This window comes from Sylvia atricapilla, chromosome 23, assembly GCF_009819655.1.
Source record: "Sylvia atricapilla isolate bSylAtr1 chromosome 23, bSylAtr1.pri, whole genome shotgun sequence".
NCBI classification, from domain to species: Eukaryota; Metazoa; Chordata; class Aves; order Passeriformes; family Sylviidae; genus Sylvia; species Sylvia atricapilla.
The window spans coordinates 5,831,663-5,853,265 of NC_089162.1; the positions used below are offsets into that span (position 1 = coordinate 5,831,663).

Genomic DNA, 21,603 nt, shown 5'->3' on the forward strand with positions numbered 1-21,603 from the left:
TGGGATTTTTTTTTCCCCCTTTCCATTTTATATATTAACGAAAAGAAATGCACAGGCACAGGCCATAAACCTCTGTTAATGGCCAAAAAAAAAGGGAAATGTGTCAGGTAATGTACTTGGAGCACCTCATTCGATTTGGATATGCCTGGGACTCGTCTCCATTGGATCTCCATCATAAAAAGCCATGATTTTGGTTTTAAATTACTTGGAGGCTTAAATTCAGGCCAGACACTTGGTGTCTTTGCTCTGTCAAGTATTTATAAGAGGAAAGCTCCTATGTTTAATTCTATTTTTAATTCTCATTTTAACTCTGCTCCAGGTGAAATGATGTCTCCAGATTCTCCTTTCTTCTGCCCCATCGCTGGGCTGGAGGGGCCTTGGGGTGATGGTTTTTTTTTTCCCCTTTATCCACCCTGGGAGTTAAAATCTCCCACGTCACAGATGAAAATGTTGGTTTATAGGAACAAAGATGTGCTGCTATCTCCACGACAAACAACTGCTCCCCCACAGCACACAATAATTCATGGTGTTTGTTGTGTGCAGCAGCCTCTCCTCACACATCCTTCTGCTCCAATTTTTGGGGATGTCAGCTTGCAGGGGAGAAGAGCTGCCTTAATTGATGGGATGTTCTCTCCAAGACTATTGTTTGCCACAGAGGAATATTCTTTTTACTCTTTTTGTTGATTTTTTTGTGCAGGAGATGATTGGGGTTTCATGGAAACCCCTCGGTTTGTAATATTAGCCCATGAAATGCCACAGTCTCTTATTCTGGATGCCCTAAAGGTGATTTTTATAAGGTGATTTTTTACCTCACTCTGTCCCAGGACACTCCCTGCCACCCTCACAGGGAGGAATTCCTCCCCAATATTCCACTTAAACATCCCCTCTCCAGGTCTGGAACCATCCCCCTTGTCCTCTCACCGTCTGCCCACGGAAATAATAATAATAAAATAAAAAGACATTGTGATACTCTGGTTTGTTCCCTTCTGGGGTTGCTCTTTTCAGGCCAAGCTCACAGAGATTTAATCTCGTAAAGTCAGGTAATAATTGTGGCAAGCTCAGTGCCCTTAATAAGAAAAAATATGTCTAATATGTAGAGATCAGCTAATTATTTTCAGGATAGAGAGGGGTTTTTGAGGTTTTTATCCCAATTACTCTTAGGGCGAGGTTGGCTTTCTGCTGCAAGAGGAGCAGGGGCATGACCTAAAACAAAATTGAATTATTATTGGCATTTTCCTGCCCGAGTGCCGCTGTACTGGGGATTTGCAGAGTTATTTGCAGGGCACTGGGATGAACTGGTGTGAACTGGGAGAGCAGGAGGCACCAGGGCTGGAGGGAGGGTGTGTCTGCAGATGATCAGTCCTGGCTGAGGCTGCTCCAGGCCGCCACGGAGGTGTGCTTCCAACCAGAAATAACTTATATCTTACATCTGTAGTGCATGTAAAATATAGCACATATATTTTTTATATATAAAATACCTGTTTTGTATAGCAGATAATGCATATTATACAGAGAGATTTGTGTAAATATTACATAGGTATGTATACACATTAGAATAATTTACATTCCAATACCATAATATAGTGTGATAATAATTAATATAGAATAGACTATAATAGACTGCAATATAGTATATTATACTATACTAAAATATAATAAAACATTATATTTAATAACACATAACCACAAAATAATGTGATCATAATAATGATGCTATAATAAATAATAACGTTAAAATAATTAATGTCATGTACAATAATATAACACAATATAATATACATAATATACTACATCATAATTTGATTTAATAATGTGATATATAGTATAGTATAGTAAAGTATAGTATAATAATGTGAGCATAATTATTAGTGATACTATGATAATTAAAAATAATGTGAATAAAAGTATATTATAATATAGTATACTATATAATAATATATTATAATATAACATAATATTAGTATAATATAATATAATATAGTATGATATAGTATTATATAGTATAATATAGTATAATGTAATATAATGTAATGTAATGTAATATAATATAATATGATATAGTATAATATAGTATAATATAACATAATGTAATGTAATGTAATGTAATGTAATATAATGTGGTATCATGTAATATAATGTAATGTAATATAATATAATATAATGTATATATATATGTGTGTGTGTATATATATGTGTGTGTGTGTATATATATATATATATAATATGTGGTATAATATAATATAATATAATATAATATAATATAATATAATATAATATAATATAATATAATATAATATAATATAAGGTGGTATCATGTAATACAATATAACGTGATATCATCCAATATCACACGCTCTCATACGGTACCACACGGTGTGATATAACCCCTAACGGCGCCACAAGAACCCCTCAGGACGCTGCCATCCCTAACCGCGCCGTGACGCCAGCCCTCCGTGTCCCTGCCCCGCTCCGTCCCCGCGGGCGGGCGCGGCACTATTTGTCGCGGCGGAGGCGGCGGAGGCGGCGGCGCGCAGGGATCGCGGGGCGCTGCGGCGGCCGTCAGTGAGCGCGGCGGCGGCGGGACGCGCAGCGGAGCGGCCTCGGCTCCCCGCGCCCTCCCCGCGCCCGCAGCCCCGGCGAAGCGGCCCGCCGGCCCGCCGGTGCGATGCTGCTGCCTCTCGCCGTGCTGCCCTGCGCCTTCGTCCTGCTGCGAGCCGCAGGTAGGGCGGCGGCGGGGGGCGCGCCCAGAACAATGGGGTCGGGCGGGCGGCGGGGCTGCGCGGGGCGGCGGCACGGGAGGAGGAGGATGAGGATGAGGAGGAGGATGAGGATGAGGATGAGGATGAGGCGGCCGCGCTGGGTGCCCGCGGGCAGTGCGGGCAGCGCAGACAATGGGCGCCGAGGGGATGCCGCTGCGGGCGGCGGTGTCGCGGCGGGCTCGGGGCGGGCTCGGGGCGCACCGAGAGGATGCTCGGGCCGCGGCTGCCATCGCCGCGGAGCCCAGGGAATAATGGGAGATGAAGGAGGAGAGGGAGAGGAGAGAAAAGAAAAAAAAAAAAAAAAGGGAAAAAGGAAAAAAAGGAGGGGCGCGGGGCGCTGCCGTTGTGGAGCGGCCCCGGGCTCGAGCCGTGGCCCCGCCGTGGCCGCTCGGTAGCCGCCGGTGACCGCCCGGGTCGCCCCCGCCTGGCCCCGGGAGCGGCAGGTGGGCTGGGAGCGGCGGGATGGAGCGGCCACACCTGCCCCGGCCCCGCCCCAGCCGGCATCGTGCCTCGGGGCTGCATCCCTGTGCCGGCCATCCCTCCTCCGGGATCATCCCTGTGCCGGCCATCCCTTCCCTGGGATCATCCCTGTGCCGGCCATCCCTGCTGCGAGCTGCATCCCTGTGCCGGCCATCCCTTTTCGGGATCATCCCTGTGGCCGCCATCCCTTCCCCGGGATCATCCCTGTGCTGTCCATCCCTCCTCCAGGATCATCCCTGTGGCCGCCATCCCTTTTCGGGATCATCCCTGTGCTGTCCATCCCTTCCCCGGGATCATCCCCGTGCCCACCATCTCTTTTCAGGATCCTCCCTGCTCTGTCCATCCCTTCCCCGGGATCCTCCCTGCTCTGTCCGTCCCTGTCCGTGTGTCGGTCCGTCCCCGGGGAGCGCTCCCGCGGCGCGGTGTCTCTCCGGCTGCTGTCCCTGTCCCGTCCTGTGCCTCTCAGCCCCTTGTCCCCCGTCCCTGGGGAACATCCCGGCTCCAGCACCGCCCGGGCTGGCTGTGCCATCGCCGCCGGGCAGTTGTCACCGCGCTTGGCGACAGCCCTTGTCTGTCTCGGTGTCCCCGCGGCTGTCGGGGTGTCCTTGCCGTGTCCCATGGCTGGCTCCGTGCCCCCCGCCCCTCCCCGGGCTCAGCGCTTTGATCTCCTTAAGCCATGACCGCTGCTGGGCTCTCTGTGCTCCCGCGGTGACAATCGCTGGCCGGTGCCACCGATGTCCCCACATCCCAGCCACCTGTTTAATGTCACCACAGCGCCCACCGCGCCCCGCCGCTCTGCCGCGGCAAAGCGCCGCCGTCCAGCCTCCTTTTAATGAAAAAATAAAATATAACAATCAAGCGGCGCTTATGAAGAGGGTCTGTGCCGTAAAGGAGGGGTTGTTCCAGAAGCTTTTTCCCGTTCCCAGCAGTTTTTTTGGGTTTTTTTCCCCATTTCCAGCTCTGCATTTGGCCCGGCCACACCCTCCGGTGCCCGTGGCGGCACATCCCTGCTGTCCCCTGTGCCACTGCACAGCCCTGACACATCCACACCGCCTTCCCCGGCTGCGGGGGGCACAAGAAAACCCGTCCGTCTGGGGGTTTTTTTTGGGGATTTATTTTCTTTTTGTTATTTATTTATTTATTTATTTTTAGGGCAATAAATGGGAGTAAGCAAAAGGAAAAAAAAAAAAAAATTCTCTGCGTATCATCTGTTGCCCCACTCAAATCCGTGTTTATCCAATAATAATAATTATGAATGTGGAGGCTGCCTAGGGAGCTGCGCAGCTGGAACTGTTAAATCAGCATAAAATGGAGAACGCAAAAAAAAAAACCAAATAAAATATTAAAAAGCCAGAACAAAGCAGCAGCAGTGTTGATGGTGAAAGCAGCAGCAAGCACATCCAGCTCTGCTTTCCACCCTAAAGGATGCTCTGCTCTTGTGCCTTCTTTTTTTTATTATTTTTCCCAGCTGAGCTTACCTGTCTTTGATGGGGGAGAAGGAATTCTGCTTTGAAAGCTGTGGAGATATCAGTGCAAGAGGGTGTTTTATTTGTTTTTATTGATTTGATTGATCGGATTTGATTTCTTTTTATGATTGTGCTGCTAAAAAAACCCTCTTAAGCTTAAATATGAGAGGCAAGAGATATTTTTTAGTGCAGGATCCGTGAGGAAAGTGCTGTGTGAGCACAGTTGTGGGGTTGGTTCCCGACCAAACCGTGTCTTTTGGAATAATTCCACATTTCGTGGAATTATTCTGAATTATTCGTGTGTCCCCGTGGCCTGTGACAGTGACAATTTATTTAGTCTGCTGTAAAATTCAAACGTTGTCTGATAATTTCGAGGCTGATTTATAGACAGAGCAGATGGCTCCTCTCCTTTCATGCCCATCCTGAGAACTGTGGTTTCCTAAAGAATAGAGAGGATTTTCTATCAGCTTTATCCCCTTGACACATGAACTTGAAAATTCCCCTCTTGACTCTTGGGCTGGGTGGGTTATTTTTTTCCTTTTTGGTTTCGGATCTTTTGCCTGTGGGTTTTGTCAGAGGTTTTTTAAGGCCATTTAATCGAGGAGGAGCTTCACCAAACACCCGCTTTTTAAGTGTTAAACGTGGTGGCTGCTCTCCAGGCTGAAAAGTGCCTTCACTTCTCTTGGCTCCTCTCCAGAAATGTATTTTAAGGATAGATTGCTCCGCCGTTGGGTGCGAGCGATGGTTTCTGCTGGAGAAAGAATGCCATGGGCTTGTTTTTTGGGTGGGTTTTTTTTTATTTTTTTGGGTTTTTTTATATGGCTTTTGCTGTTTGTTTGGGGCTGGGAGGGCGATGCCATGGATTTTCCTGCACGGGCTGCCAGGGAAGCAGAACCAATTGCTGGAGGAGGAGGAGGAGGAGGAGGAGGAGGAGGGGATCCTGCATCTGCTGCCATCAGTCTGCGAGGAACAGAGGGATAGCTCGGGGAGGAGACAAAGCACGGTTTATTTCCTCATTTCAAAGGCCAGTCCTGCGCTTTTTTCCCTCATTGTTTAACACACCTGGTGGTATAAAAAAGGCGCAATTTGTTTGGGTTTTTTTTTTGGTTTTTTTTTGTTTTTTTGGTTTTTTTTAAGTGGGTTTTGGAAGCATCGGTTTTGTATTGTATTCTTCAATGGGTATGATGAAGCTCCCCAAACGCCCTGGAAGCAGCCTGGGAGAAAGTCTTTCCTTTGGAATTGTCTGGTGGTTTTTATGCGGGAATTTGTGCAGGGAATTCCGAGAAAGGTGCAAGGATCTGCCCTGCTGCTCCCAGGACAGCATCTTTCAGGTGCACTGAAAAGAAGATGTTTATTTCTCTCTTTGGGTTTTTTTCCCCGGTTCTGTCCTTTCCCAGGGATGCGAAACAAGCGAAACGCCTCATTTCGAAATACCCAACTTTGAAACCGGCAAGGAACCGGAATTGTTGTTTTCCTTGGTGTTTATAAACAGGGAAAATGGGAATAACCGGGGCTGAGGGTGTGTCTGGCAGGGAACTACGGCTCCCAGCAGCTCCTCTCTCTCCTGGCTGCTGCCTTTGCGCATGGTTTTTGGTTTTTTTTTTTTTTTTTTTTTTTTTTTTAATTTGGGAATTAATATGTCTCTTTGCATTAAAAAAAAAAAAAAAAAAATTAAAAAAGGAAAAAGAGCCACCAGGCAAATAGACTTGGAGGCCTCCAAATCACAGGAGCAAATTTGAAGGTCAGCTGTGGGCTGGCTGCGGCTCCTTTTGTTTAGGCAGAGACATTAGCATGGAGCAAAGGGCTGGCAGTGCACAGGGATGGAAATGAGCGGGGTTTGGCAGCGGCGCCCTGCCCCAGCTCCTGGTGGCCAAATGCAGCTGCTCATTAGGAGCCTTTTGAAGTGACCGTGAGAGCCAAATGCAGAGTCCCCTCCTGCCTTGGGGACTGGCCACTGCAGGGAGATTTTTGTTTTTTTCCTGGAGGTTTGGGGTGTGCAATGTGCGAGGAATGGAGAAAAAGAGACCAAAAAAAAAAGAAATCAAGGAGGAAATTCAGATTATAATAAATGTATGATTTAAAAGCCAGTCATGCATAAAAGTTTTCCACTGTATTGGTGGCAGATAATCCCTCTCTGTACAGTCAGTGATGGCTGTGGAGTCCAGAACTTCCCGGGGTAAGTGACACATCCAGGATGGAGTCACCATCCAGAAAATCCAGGATGGAGTCACCATCCAGAAAATCTGTGACCCCTTGAGGGCAGGGGTGGGTGCTGAACACGGTGGGGCTGCAGGGTTGACAGTGACACTTGGTGATCTTAAAGGTCTTTTCCAACCTGAATGACTCTCTGGTTCCACAAAAAGCAGTTTCAGGAGGAATTTCTTCATGGAAAGGGTTAGACGTCATCAGGTTTGGGATGGGAAGTTTGGATTCCCCATCCCTGAGGTGTCCGAGGAATTGCTGGGTGAGGTGGGGATTGGTCACAGCTTGGATTCCATGTCCTTGGAGGGCTTTTCCAGCCTCTGTGATTCCATGAAAATCCTGGTGCCAGGACACGTTGGGGTGTCCAGGGCAGGTGCTGACCTGTTTTAAAACACCCGAGACCACTTGAAAACTTCCTCAGAGCATTTTTATTCTATTTTTTGGACCATCTTTGGCTTCTGAGGTTGCTTTTGAGCCAAGAATTTGTGTGCTGGAGGTGCTTCAGCTAAATCCTGCCTTGGACAAATGTGGGGCATCAACAGCCTCAGTCCTGAGAGCTCCAGATCCGCAGGCAGCTGCCGGAAAAGCTGATTTTTGGGGAACAGCACACAATGGGAGGTTTATCCTGCAAAGCAAGTGCAAATTGCTTTAAGATTCCTCTGAAGAAGCAGCGGCAGCAGCTGTGGGGTAGAGTCACTCAGAGCTGTGCTTAAGGGCAGCGGGAGTTCTCCGAATTCTTAAAAGTGAAGGAGGATTGGGATGGAGATCTGGTGCTTGCAGCAGAGCCATGTTGGGTTTGAACAAGGAAAAAAAATATATTTGTGCCTGAAGATGGATGTCTCCATGTCCCCGTGCAGGAGCAGAGCTGGGGTTGGGAAATGTGGGGGATTTTCTGTGCTCCTGCCCCTGGCCAGCTGATGGAGGGACCAAAGGTGTGTCAGAGCCCGAGTGTCCCCAGGGAAACTGAGGCTGAAAACAGGGTCAGAGAGGGGACAAAGGCCAGGAGTGGCAGGCCCTGAGCCCACAGCCTGTCCTGCAGCACTGGGGTGCAGCCCTGTGATGGAAGGGAATTCAGTTTAGGCTGCAGGCAGTAATGGGATACGTGGTGGGGCTGATCCATCCCCTATTTTCATCCCAGGTCTTGTGACAGGGCAGATGCAGGGGCTGTTGAGAAGATGGGATCTGGCTGTTTCAGTACAGCCTGGGTAGAAAAACGTGGAAAAATATTGGGGAAATCCATTGAAATGGTCCATTTCTTAAAACAGGAAGCAGGTTTGATTTATTTTGAGTTAAAACAAACGTCCATCACTTCACCAGGGCGTTATTGGCCAGGACAAAATCCATTTCAAGAAACTCTTGACTGCTTTAATTGTTCCAGGATCATCAATCTCATCATGTCTTGAAGAAAAAAAATATTTTTTTTATAGCTGAGATTTTAAGACTCTTACAGCCATTGGGTAAATCAGGGTAGGTCCTTTCCACAATTTGCTCTTAAAATCAGGCAAGTCAAGTTAATTTTCTGAAAATCCCCCTGCTCCTTGCTGCTGAGGCCACATTTGGAGAGTGGGGCCCAGTTCTGGGCTCCCCAGTGCCAAAAAACCCCAGTGGATTTACTGCAGAGAGTCTGGAGGAGCATCTTTGGTGTGAGGAGCAGCTGAGACTGGAGACAGAAGGCTCCAGGGCTGTGGAAGTGGAGAAATTCCTGCTGGGAAGGAGGGAATACAACCAGGATTGTCCCCAGGGATGCCCACACCAGCGACAGGACAAACTGGAATACAGCAGATCCTCTCTGAACGTGTGAAAATGCACCAAAATCCATCTTTCTTTTGTTTTTTTTGAGTGGAGAGAAGGTGGATTCTGGATTCTCCATCCATGGACACTTCAGAACACACTCCTGCCTTCCTGGACTGGATAATCTCCAAATGTCCCTTCCAACCTCAATTATTCTGTCATTTTCCTACCTCTATTCTTATCTAAAAAATAGATACAATAGGAGCTTATTTGAATATTTAATTTATTTTCCCTCTTTGTTTATAGTCGTGATATTTATCACCCATGAAGCTTTAAGATGAAGTGGAATGTTCATTATTGGTTGCTGATTTATGGTTAATTATAATTTAGCACATTGATTAGCTTGGAATGGAACTCCAAATGAATGGGGATGTGTAAATCTGAGTACAGAATTGGGGAATTGGGTGAAATAAAGGGTTAGAGGGAGAAATGAGCCAGGTGACACGTTCAGGCCACATTTTGGGCAGAGTTTGGTCAGAATCAGTGCTGGGAATTCCAGGCCCTTTCCAGAGCTGTGGAGTTGAGCAGGTGATAAAGGATGAAATAAAGCAATAAAGGTTTTAGACAACGGAAACAGAAAATTGTTGCCTCCAAATTCGAATGGGCTTACAGATGTTTAATATCTCTTGTCCCAAAGGCGACTGTATTAAAAAATACTTTAAGTGTTGCTGCAACTGCAAGATATTCCTGCAGAATTCAGTTAATTGCCCCTGAAATCAAACTGTAGGGTTGTAAACGTCCTTATTTATGGGAAAAAAAAACCAACAACAACCAAACTACCCTAAACGTTTATTTGAAAAGTGCAGCTCTTTGCAGCGGGTTCCAAATGCCGCTCTTTTTACCGTGAAGATGGATGTGCACTGAGCATTTTGGGGTTTAAATCCCATTTTTGCTTTCATAGGTGGGACACCCAAGGAGGAGCAGCCGGTTCAGCGGTGTTGGCACAATATTGACACGATATTGACACGATATTGGCACAATATTGGCACAATATTGGCAGATCTGGCTTTAGTGTCGGGGCATCGGCGCATAAAGGGAGGTGGGAAATGATCTCAGGGCAATAATTGGGGGCAGCTCGGGGCTGAGGGATGCTCGCTGCTGGTTCCTCCAGCCTTTGCATGTTAATGACCCTCTCAAAGGAGCTCTGGTTTGCATCGGGCAGGCCCCGGGATTGTTGTTGCTCAAAAGGGTGTTTTTATTCCATTCAAGTGGCCGGGGCTGAGAGCAGCAGAATCCAGGAGGCGTTTGGGGAAGGAGAGCCTCTGCTCATGCCTCCTGTTTTAATTTTATATTTCCCAGCTTCTGCATTGCCCTGGTGCATCATTCTGAGCTCCAGGTGAAGTGTTGGCCAGCTCAGGCAGACAAAACAGTCCCCAGGTATTGAAATGTGGGCATCAGCAGGCAGCAGAGGTGTGTCAGTGGGTGCCAGGCTGGTATTCTGAAGGAGAAAATGGGCAGGGAAAATATAATATCTGTAGCTCTGTGTAGATAGATGGAGGTTTACACAGAAATGTTCTAATAAAGGACAGTGGGAATTGTGTTTTGTTGCTGTGAGGAGGAGAACTGGGCTGCAGATTGTGGTTGTGAATCGCCACCAGTTTTCATGGTGTGAAAACTGATGTTTGCTCACACTGAAGAAAACCTTTTGTTGGCAGGAAAAAAACTACATTTGAGACCACCAAAAATCACCGTGCTCCCCAAATCCAAAGATGTTATCCTGCGGCTGTGTTTGATCAATATTATTGAGCTGTTTGCTGAAGTCCTTGGTGTCTCTTTGCTTCTGCTTCTCCTCCTTTTATCAACTCCTTGGGCACGTTTTTCTTACACTTGATTATTTCGTTCTGGGAGAAATCTGGCAGGGAGAGTTCCCTGTTAGTGTGGAATTTCAGGAGTTGTGTAAAGCAGTTTCCAAACAGGTATCCAAGGAGCTGAAAAAGCCAGAGCAGCCCTGAGTGATGATGCTCAGGCTGGGCCAAGGTTGGTTTTAACGTGGAGAGGTCTTTGTGGGAATGAATCACTGCAGTGGAGCTTTTGGTGTGTTTATTGTTGTGCTCCAAATGGTGTTTTCAGGGTGTTTTTTATTTTTTTTTTTTTTTTTGCAGGGAACATGAGGGATTTTTGTGTGATGTGGTAATGCTGTTAAGGCAACAAGACGGGGAGAGGCGTTTCTCTGCTAAATGTGCATTTTGGTGTATTTCAGTGAGAATTGTTGGGGTTTTTGGTGTGGGTGTTTTGGGGTGGAAATGGGTGGGTTTTCCTGGGGCAGCAGAGCTTTTACCTGTGTCCCTGCAGTCAGAAGGACACCCCCAAACCATCCCAGCCAGACAATTCCCATTCATTTCCCTGCCAATTCCACATGAAGCCCATTGCACTTGCGCTATTTAGAGGTGAAATGTAACAGGAAAAAAACCAATAAATACAACCAGTGTTGGTTTTCCCTTTAGCAATAGCTGCCTTCATTATTTTTATATCATTTATATTCACTGTGTGCAGGCTGTGGCACTGATAAAGCACTTAGAGCCCACCTGGGTGTGCTTTGAAAGCCTCAAAAGAGCCATTTTTGAAACTTTCTTTGGGATTTTCTGACCCTGCATCCCAGATTCCGTGCAGCCCAGGATGCAGTGACAAAACCCCGTCTGGTTGTTGGCAAATTACAACACCTGAGGAGTTCATTTTGCATTTTTCACTGCGTTGACAGTGAGAGAAGGCACCTGTGCATGGCATTTCAGCAAAATTCCTGAGTTTCTTGTGATGCTGCAGGAGGCAAAAAAAGGACAGGGCTGGGAGTGTGTGGTGCAGTGGTGTTTGCAGCAGATAATCCGGGAGCCCGGCGTGCTCCGGGGCTGGCAGCACACACGGGGAATTACTGCCCACTCCCTAAAGCCTGCTGCTCTTTAATCTCCCTCCCCAGCAGCCTTTATTCCTGCTGCCTTGGGCTGTGGTGGGAATAAAATGTGGGAATTTATTTCTTGTGGACACCCTGAAACAGATTTTTTGGGGGGTTTTTTGGTTTGTTTTTTGGGGTTTCTTTTGGTTTTTTGGTTTTTTTTTTTTTTTTGCTGTAAGGAGCGCTACAGCATCCGAGATTTAATTCCGTATTGATTCACTCCTGGCTTTGCCAGTGTATTTTATTTGGGGATGGGCTTTTGGCCATTTTGCTCGCTTAATTTTTTTTCTCCATTTCTCTGGAAAATGAATATTTCATGAAATACAAGCAAACTTGGAGTAGTTTGTGCTTCGTGGACAAAAATAACGTGGCGCTGCAGCGATTGTTTGTGGTTTTAATTTCCCACTTCAGGCCAGCATGACTGTCAGCTCCAGAGCAAAAATACTGTGAAATACTACAAAAATATTTCTGTTTAATAGAATAAAAGCCAATTTTTGGTCCAGAAAAGCCATTTTTTGGTCCAGAAATGGGTGTTTCTGTCGGTAGGATGCTTTTATTCCTGGCACCAAAAAAAAAAAAAAAAAAAGGAAAAAAAAAAAGGTTTTTTTGTGGTCATGCTGGTGTGCAGTTTGGTTTTGGCACGAGGAGATAAATCCTGCTTTTATCCAGTCCCAGGGAATATCCAGGAAGGAATTTTTCTCACCTGCTCACAGGTCCTGAAAGATCCCAACGAAAATTCCAAGTGGCTGCTTGAGTAAAGATCAGTGTAAATGTGCACAGTGGCCACTTCTTTGTAAATAAACTGTTGCTGATCTTTCTTACACCTTGTGAAAAAAAAACCCCACAGGATTTTAATAGAAATACAAAATGTTGGTTGTTTTGTTGTTTTTTCCCACCCTTGCTGCTCACACTGCAATTAATGTGACCTGCTGCTCATTAATGCCTTGCTGTGGGTGGGGAGGGAAAAAAAACCAAAAAAACAAACCAGCAAATTTCATCTCAGCAATGCTCTTTTCCTGGCTGGCTGCTCTCAGCCCTGCTGCAGGGGAGCTCGGGGAGGGCTGGAACCAATCTGTCAGCGTTTTGGGCTGGTTCACACTTTGCTTCTGCTGGAGGAACAAAATTCTCCTTCCAGCAAACCTCAGCATCATCAGCAAAGCCTTGAACAAACCCAGTCCCGGGGTGGGTTTTTCACTCACTCTCTCTTCCAGGAGAAAAGTTGCACTTCAAAACCCTTTGATTTGGGCTCTTCTTTAGAGCACACATTTTCTGGAGCAGCTTTTCCCATTATTTTACTGAGGACTCGTTGAATATTCCAGGGTGAAGAGGTGCCCTTGGAGCAGGAGCTGTTGGAGTGTGTTTGCCTTGGATTTTTTTTTCGTGTTCTGGGCAAACACACTTCAGGTGTTTTCTGCTTTTATCAATGGCAGTGGTTGGTGTTTGCTGAGAAAACAATAGTAGGAATAAGTGGTTTATACAAAAAAGCTTTGTGGGGTTTGCCTTATTTTAATGTGAAAATAGTGACTTGTGGGAGATGGGAGGACTAAAGGCTGTCCTTTAGGCCAATCTCTATTAGTGCTATCTCATACAAGTAAATTAAGGTGTTTTTTTGCTTTTTAATATGTGTCCATCAGTTTCTGGTAACCTGTCTCTGTTTAAGTTGCTTTTTACCTGTTAATCTCCAAAGAAAAGGCTGAAAGTGTCAGTTACCTGCAGATGAAAGCCCCCAAGTCTGGAAATTCACATTATTTTGAAAGAAGCCGTTTTTATATGCAGAATTTTTGCTTTATGAGACTGGACCTGGATTTAAACGAAAACCCAAAGCCAGTGTGGACCATTTCTGTTGTGTTTTGTCCCGAATTTCAGGGGCTGGGTTTCAGGGCTCTGGTTTGTGGCTGCACTCCCTCTGGCAGCTCTGGAGGGTGACCAGTGCCCTGCTCCAAAGCTCCTGTGTATTCCCAGTGAGAATTCCCAGTTTTCCACCAACCCAAACGGGTCCATCCCCAGCAGCCTGGAGATAAAAATAACAAATCCCACACTCAGTTTGGGGTGCTCAGGCCCTGCATTATTGATGGATTCCCCTGGGTCCAGCAGGTTTATTTATTGCGTGTGATTTATTATTTAGGAGCACCTCCAAGCATTAAAGAAACAAAAGACAAAGGTATTTTTGTTATCAGGTGAGCTGTTTCTCTTATCACCTTTCCCTTGAAGATTGCAGGGAGCAGAGGAATTTGGTCGGGGCGGTGAGTGAAAGCAGTGCTGCTGATTCCCTTGGAATTTAGCACTTTAAATGGATTAGAGCTAAAAATATCCCTGGCTGGCGTTGCGTCAGATGCAGGAGCCTTTCAGGGTATCTGCATTTCCACGCTCCACGGCAAATTTCAGCAGGTTCCCACCTGGGAGCAAAGTGAAGGGGAGCCAGGATTCTCCCCTGGAGCAGCAGTGCTGGGAATAATTGTGGTAACTGGTCAAAATTCCTGCGGGTTGTTAAAGTGGGAGCCCTCAGGAGCAGGTTTGGGGAAGGAAAAGGTGATTTTTTTGGACGTGTGGAAGCATTAATAGGAATGAATGTGTGACTTTGGGGTGGGATCTTGCAGCACCTGGTCCACGTCTTGTTGGTCAGTTCTATTGCCAATTAATGCTCTCATAGCTCCCAAAACATTCTGGTTTTGTTAATGACAGTGTGTGAAAACTGCTTTAGGGCTCGAGATGCACTCCTTATAATCCCAACCCCAGGAATGGTATTTTAACAATAGAAAGGGAAATAATCAGGTTTTGTGCTTATCCAAAAGCCTGGAATTTCACCACCACACAGGAGGGGGCTCTGACTGAACCTGTTTGGTTTGGACAAATTTGGACTTTCCTGGAGCAGAGAAATGATCTCGGTGTCCTTGAGGAGGGGCTGAAGCCGAGAAACACAAACCCCCACGGTGCTAATTGGGGTGTTTTTAATGAAATGTGGTGGCGGCGCCGTGTTAAACATCCCCATGCGTTATTAGTTCCCAAACTGCTGGAAAATCCCCATCAATCAGTGCAGTCATTTTCCCCCCTGTGCCCAAGGTTCCTGTTGGTTTTTTGGCACGGGTTTGGTGTGACTGCAGAGCTGTTGGCTGCACACCCAGGAGCTCTGAAGGTGAGCTCCTGCTGGTGCTGGGGATGTGTTTTGGGGCTCCAGGTGTTGGTCCTGCAGCTGTGTGGAAGGTGAGGGGGGCTGAAGTGCAGCGCTGTCTGTGTGATGGATCAGCTGCCTGTAAATTCAGGACAGGTGAGATTTGGGAGCTGTGCTCCAGGTTAACATTTTGGACTCCACTAGATGGCACTGATTTATTGTGCTGTTGATAAAAAAAAAACATCAAATGCAGCGGGGGACTTTTATTTTCTGAGCAGGAGCCATAAAGGAGGTGATGAGGATGCTCAGTATTTATCTGTTTGTCTGCTGGGTGCATTGACAGTTTCCTTCATGTCCTCCTGCCTCTGAAGTGGAGTGTTGGGTGAGCCAGGCCAATCATGAGCTTATCTTTTAAATATTTAGCGCTAGGAGGTGATATTTATTTATCTCTAAATAAACACCTGGTTTTTCTTACCCTGGTTTGTGTGAACATCCTCTGTCAGGGGAAGAAGCTGGGTCAGTGTTGGTGCAGGCAGCTGGGTTTGCCATAAATGTGTCTCAAACCATCACAGAATTCAGGATAAATAGAAATTCTTCTCTTTCTGCTAAGAGAACAGTGTTCCTGGTGGGTTAAAATCACACAGCACCAGTTCTGGTCGACACCAGAGTGATTTCAGTGTGGTGGGTGTGTTATTCCACACAATAAAATTAATTATTCCATCTCCAGGGGCAGAAATGGCCGTGAGAGTCCTTCTGGCAAATTCAGTGCCCAAATCCTGCCCAGGACCTTCTGTGTCCTGCTGATCAGCGTGGGCAGAGCACAGAGACTTATCCCAGGAATTTGTAATTCCATCTCTTCTCTCTTTTTCCCGAGCCACCCAGCGCTGCCCTTGGAGGCACCACAAACCTCCCGTGGGTCAGGAGATGTTCTGCCCAGCACATCCACGAGGATAAACCTGAACAAGGCTTGGTCCTGCCCTGTTTTTCCCCTCCTCTGATCTTTCCCCCGTGGCTGGGGGATGATGAGCAGCGCTGCAGTTTGGCCTCGCCTGACTTCAGCCCTGGTGGGTGTTTGAGTTCATCTGGTGCCTCAGGAGAGGAGTTACGGAGAGGTGCAGCCCTCCTCAGAGCCCTTCCCTTGCCTTCCTTTGCCAGGGGTTTGGAATTGAGGCGGTTTTCCAAGGAGAACAACATCCCTTTTGCACTGGAGAGGTCTGTTCTCTGCCTGGCTGGAGGGATGAGGTCCTGCAGGGCTCAGATAAATACAGCAATAACCCCAGAATTCAGCATTTTGATGCTGAGTGGCTCCTTCAGCTGCACCCTTCGGGGCTGGGTGTGGGGTTTCTGCAGCTCTGCACGTTTCCCTCTCTGGGATTTGGGTTTCCCCTCCCCAAAAGCTGCAGGAGGGGTGCAGCAGGGACCAGGAATGCAGTTTTGTGTGGCTGCACATCTGCCTTCAGCCATTTGTGTTTCCAGCAGCACAGAACCAGGGCTGAAGTGCTGATGTTCTCTGTCTGCTCTGGGTTTCTCAGTGTTTTTCCTTGACTCCAGCTGCAGGTTCAGTTGTTGGTTTGGCCTGCAGTTGGTAATTTGTGATGGTTCTCAGGCACAGCTCACTGCAGGCTGTGGGGCTCCTTCCTTCCTTTTGGGGTTTTCCAAATATCTCTTTTTTTTTCCCTTTGGACACCATGAATTTTTCCATCAATTTACGAATTTAACCCTTGGTGAGGAAGGAAGTATTAGGGGATGTGTCCTGGCTTTGTATTCATTCCTAACTCCATGATTTATATCTACTCCCTTTAATTCTAGCATTTAAATATTACCAATTCCTAATTCCATGATTTCCTGCCTTTTTCCCATTGCCATTTGTTTTCTTCTCTTTTTCAGCTTTTGTCTTTTGTTTGCTGCGTGTTGAGGTTTTGGCTATTCCTGGTTTAATTATTATTCCTGTATTATTTTATCATAATTATAATTTATAATTATAAAATCCCTGGATTATTAATAAATAGATCCTGTGCAGTGTTTGGGAGCAGCCTGGCTGCCCCAGGGCTGCTGCTGGCCCTTGGATCCCACAGACCTGAGTGGAAATTGGCCTTCTAAAGGGATTTATTGGAGCGTGGGTTGGGTTTGTGCTGCTGGGGGATCACTCAGGGCTGGGGGGGGACTCTGTTCCCTGTTTTCCAGCACAGAAGGTGGAATAGTAATTTATTATCTGACATCCTTGTAAAGCAGATGGGAGCCGCTCTGCCTGTGAATTTGCAAGGGGAAGGATTGTGGGAGCAGCCTTTGCATATGTCCTTCCCCCCCTTGGTTTCTTTTTGCCCGCTTAGGAAAACAACAATGAAGTCATTCCTTGTGGTTGGAAGGGGACTGGGGTGGTGTTCCCACTCCTGCCGTTGGGATGGGTGAAAACTCCCCAAACCATCCGCTCTGAACGTGGTAAAGGGATGGAGAAATGGGGATAAAATAAGAGCTGAGAAGAGCAGGGAGCTCTGTGAGCTCTCATCCCACATTTGCATTTTTTACCGTAGGAAAAACAAAACCCTCTCCATTGGATATCACGATCTGGTGAAGAAAGGGGAGATGTTAAGGCTAAAAACATCTAATTAAAAACCGAGCAGGTGAATAAATGGCTGAGCATCAGTGAGCAGTGAACGTGCCCTTTGCAGCAGTGACATGTTTGTGTTACAGTTTGCTTTTGTTTGTGTTTTTTTGTTGTTTTTTTTTTTTTTTTTTTTCAAGTGGGCAATTAATTAACTTGTTTCTTTGTTTTGCTGGGGTGGTTTGGTGTTTTTTTTGCCTTTAGTGAGTTTCCCAGCAGGGAATTCTCACCCTGCAAAGATGAGAAAGGGGCTGTGGCTGTGCTGGAGTTCAGATAGGAGCACATGGGAATTAGGATTGAATTAGGATTTTGCTGCTTTGGGCAATTAAAACCCCTCTTTTAAAGGGCGTGTGCCCTGTGCTCAGAGGCTCCTAAACCACACGGATTTGTCCCCAAACAGCCCCAGGGTTGGAGGCTGCAGCTGGAGCTTTTCCCTGCAGGATTTCAGAAGAGGCAGTGGAAGGAATGGGACAGATGGACACTAAACCTAAATCCTTGGAATTCCCTGGGGACACTTGGCCCGGGCTGCTCCCACCTTCGGGCAGAGCTGCTGTGGGAACACTTCATTCCAGGGCAGGGAATGAAATGGGAAGTGTTTTATTCCACATCCAGGGTTAAATTCAGCGTCCACGGAGCTGCTCAGTGGCACAGGAGGAGATGGCACCAAGGATCTCCTGTCCCCTGGGACATTCCCAGCACAAACCTCCTTCCCTGGGACATTCCCAGCTTTGGTTACGGCTCTGGGGAATGTCCGCGTTTCCCTTCTGGCTAAAAAACCAAACCTGGCAGGAATGTTGGCTGTAGATAAGTGGGAAAGTCTCATCCATGTCCTAACAGTGCATTCCCGTGTTTTACACCCACCCACCAGTCTCATTTATACTGTATTTTCACCATCTGAGTGGTAATCTTCATCTCTGAAAATTATCTCTGAATAATCCGAATATTTTCAGATTATTCTGAATATTTTCACCATCTTCATCTCTGAAACTTATCTCTGAATAATCTGAATGTTTTCACCATCTGAGTGGCAATCTTCATCTCTGAAAATTATCTCGGAATAATCCGAATATTTTCAGATTATTCTGAATATTTTCACCATCTGAATGACATTCTTCATCTCTGAAAAGTATCTCTGAATAATCCGAATATTTTCAGATTATTCTGAATATTTTCACCGTCTGAGTGGCAATCTTCATCTCTGAATAATCCGAATATTTTCAGATTATTCTGAATATTTTCACCGTCTGAGTGGCAATCTTCATCTCTGAATAATCTGAATAATCTGATGGATTTGGCCCCATGATGTCCAAACCTCAGCCCAGAATTTCACCTCTGTAGGAGGGAAGTGCCAGTTCAGTGATTCCCCATGGGGAATGAGCAGCAGATCCAGGGCGGGTTCCTGCTGCAGGATCAGAAAAATCCCATTTTAAATCGGTGCCACGGCCAATTTCTCAATCCCAGGCACGACCCCCGTGTGTCCCACGCTGGTGCCCATGAGGAGCAGCTGCAGGGTGGGACTTTGATGTCTCGGGAGGACAATGGGGTCACTGTTCCAGCTCCAAACTGCCTTTCCTTGCCGCTTTCTTTGTTTTCCTGGGCTGTGGCGGTGGGGAGGACGGGAGGGGGAACACGAGATGGAAATCTCTGGCAGGAAATTGCTCCCAAATGCCATCACTGCGACGTCAGGATTTTTTAGCAGGGATGCAGCTTGGAAGGCAGCAGGATTTTTTAATGCTGGCAAGATGAATGAGGATGAAGGGGAAAATTGTCCTCGTTGAAGAGGGGAAAATCCAGCTTAATTCAGAGCAAAGTGTAATTAAGGGGGAGAAAACTTGTGGCGTAGATGGAGAGAGCTGAGAGATTGCAGGAGAAGTTCTTGTGCACAAATGAAATCAATCTATTGCTGCCTGGTTTTTTAGAGAATGCTCCCACGTTTTCCTGGGCTGTTTTATGAAGTGGACACCATCAGGTTTGGGTAATTCCCTCCTGATTTGTGCAGCGAAGGAGGTGCCTCCCTGCAGGAAATTTGAGATTTTTGCAGAGTGAGGTGCTTTAAAAACAGCAAGAAAAAGCAGAGGTGGTGGTGGATCCGCGTGTTTTCTGAGGAGGAAGGAATTGGGAGGGATGAGGACGGGATAATGGGATGGCAGAAACACCATCCCAATGCCGTGGGTTAAGGCTTGGTGTAAAACAACACTAAAAGATGTTTTATTCTCATCTCCCCATCAAAGCTCCCATTATTTGCGTTGAACCCCCAAAACCGTGGCTGACGGGAGCCCAGAGACACATTTTCATTCCTGTTTTCCCCGTATCTCGGTGTCGGGGTGCCAGTGAGTCACCTTCTCCGAGGGTTTGTGTTGCTGCTCACGAAATGACAGCAGTGAGTGAATTCCTGCTCGCAGGCATGTAGGAGATCCCACATTCCCGGCGCCATCTGTTACCAAACTTTGCGGGTTTTGTTTTTCCCAGTTTGCAGCAATTTGAGGGAGAGTGGGGGGAAATAGAGCAGGTGATTAAAAAGAGGATTGGAGCGATGCAAAACATCGGGGTTTTGCAGAAAAAGAGGAGTGTGTGGCGTGGGGCTTGAGGAAATCCAGCAGCCTCTGCCAGGAGATGCTTTCCCTCCAATAATTCTCACAAAACCCCGCAGGTCACTCGCCGTGTTCACGGGTTTTGGATTTATTTCTTTCCTCTTCCACGGCGTGTGGCTGTAATTGCAGCTCACTGTGTGTGTTGTGATGGGGCTGAGGCTGTCCCAGGAGGTGCTGGTGATGACAAAAATCACCTTTGCTGTGAGCTCTGGTCCCAGGCAGGTCCCCAGAGAGCAGTTTTTAATGAGCTCACCCCGTGGAAAGATCCATTGTTCCCTGCACAGACAATTGCTGGCTTGTGCTGTTCGGAGTTCTCTGCTTGGGCACGATTCTCGGTGGGAATTGGCCTTTGGGTTTGGCTTTTTCTTCAGCAGATAAAAAAAAAGGGGGAAAAAAATTCCAAATACATATTTAATTATTTGTGTTTTAGTCACACAAAGCTCCCGCTGTGTTCTGTGATGCTGGAAGCAGACTTCTGAACGAGGGTGAGCAAACAACACTCGGTGTTTTTTCCCACAGGGGAAGAAAACGTTTCTTAAAACTGAAATCCGCCGTCATTCATGAGTCAGGGCTGATTTTAGGAAGGAGTTGATTGGATGTGAATTACGTAGATGCTACTCCAGAGTTGAAATTATCTTGGGTTACTGTGGGTATTTTTATCTGTGCAGCTGCAGGCTCGAAGGCAGGACCGTGCCTCCAGCTCTGCTTTTCCGTACAGAAGGGTTTATAACAGAACATTTTAATCTTTTCCTTCAAATATTCAATTAGCAGGCTTTGATTTTTATCTTTTTCTGTCGCACAGACGGATCCCACCTGCAGCTCGGAGCCCCTGACCACGCTGGCTTAGGCACCAAATCCTTTTTTCCCCTCTCCTTGCGTGAAGCGTGTGTGAATTCAGCGGGCACATCTGGCCCCAGATGTGAGGGTCAGGTCTGGTTCAGGGCCCTGGTTTTTGGCTGTTTCTGCACAGAACCTGGGATTGATTATTTCAGGTATCTCGGAGTGGAATTGTGCTTAAAGCTGGGGCAGGATTCGGTGGCTCTGAGCTGGTCCCATGTGGGGGCTCCTGGGGCTCCTCAGAGTCTGGTTCTGTACGCCCTAAACCCTTTTATCCTCTTTCAGCCTTGATTTTTTTAATTTATTAATTATTTTTCCTCCCCCTAGAAGGCACAACACATTAATTAGGAGCTGGGAATGATCTCATGCAGCTATTTCTGAAAGCCTTGGGGAGGAGCAGCCTGAGGTTGTGACACCTCCGGGTGTGTCAGTGAGTGCCCAGACCCGGGAATAGTGGGAATAATGGACAGGACAATCCCAGATCAGCTTTGGCCGCATCCAACCCAGCCAAATCCAGCAGATAATCCCGTTGTTTGAAGGGAATTCTCCCGCAGCACGGTGTCAGGAATGTTTGTTGGTGCTCCTGAGCGTTCTGGGTTAAGCCGAGTCGCCTCCAGGATGGTTTGATTTGCTGCAGTGCCGCTCAGACTGGTGTGGGGAAAGGAAATAAATCGGTGTGGCAGTGACAGCTCTGGGGAGAACAGCCCTGGCTGCTGCTGCTGGGCTGGAGCTGAACAAACTGAGCACTGCTGGGGTGCGGAAGGTGAGATGGGAAGCCTTAGTCGGGGGAAAACCGTGAAGAATGAGTAATTGTTCTTTTAAAAAAAAAAAAAAAAACACCCTTGGAAGCCTCTCTGGGTGGTCTCAGTGTGCAAGACA

At 46.8% G+C, this 21,603-nt stretch overlaps 1 protein-coding gene across 10 annotated transcripts in view; it reads left to right on the plus strand.

The window, feature by feature from the left end:
* The first annotated feature begins 2,601 nt into the window (after window positions 1–2,601).
* Window positions 2,602–21,603, plus strand: part of NCAM1 (neural cell adhesion molecule 1) — an 88,146-nt gene continuing 69,144 nt past the window's right edge. For 4 of the 10 annotated variants that reach the window (XM_066334746.1, XM_066334747.1, XM_066334749.1 and 1 more), the window contains exon 1: window positions 2,602–2,720. In XM_066334746.1, coding sequence (XP_066190843.1) covers window positions 2,666–2,720 — 55 coding nt within the window. In that variant the 5' untranslated portion in view covers window positions 2,602–2,665. The remainder of the gene's footprint in view (window positions 2,721–21,603) is intronic. The other 6 variants (XM_066334751.1, XM_066334754.1, XM_066334755.1 and 3 more) reach the window with 6 other exon arrangements.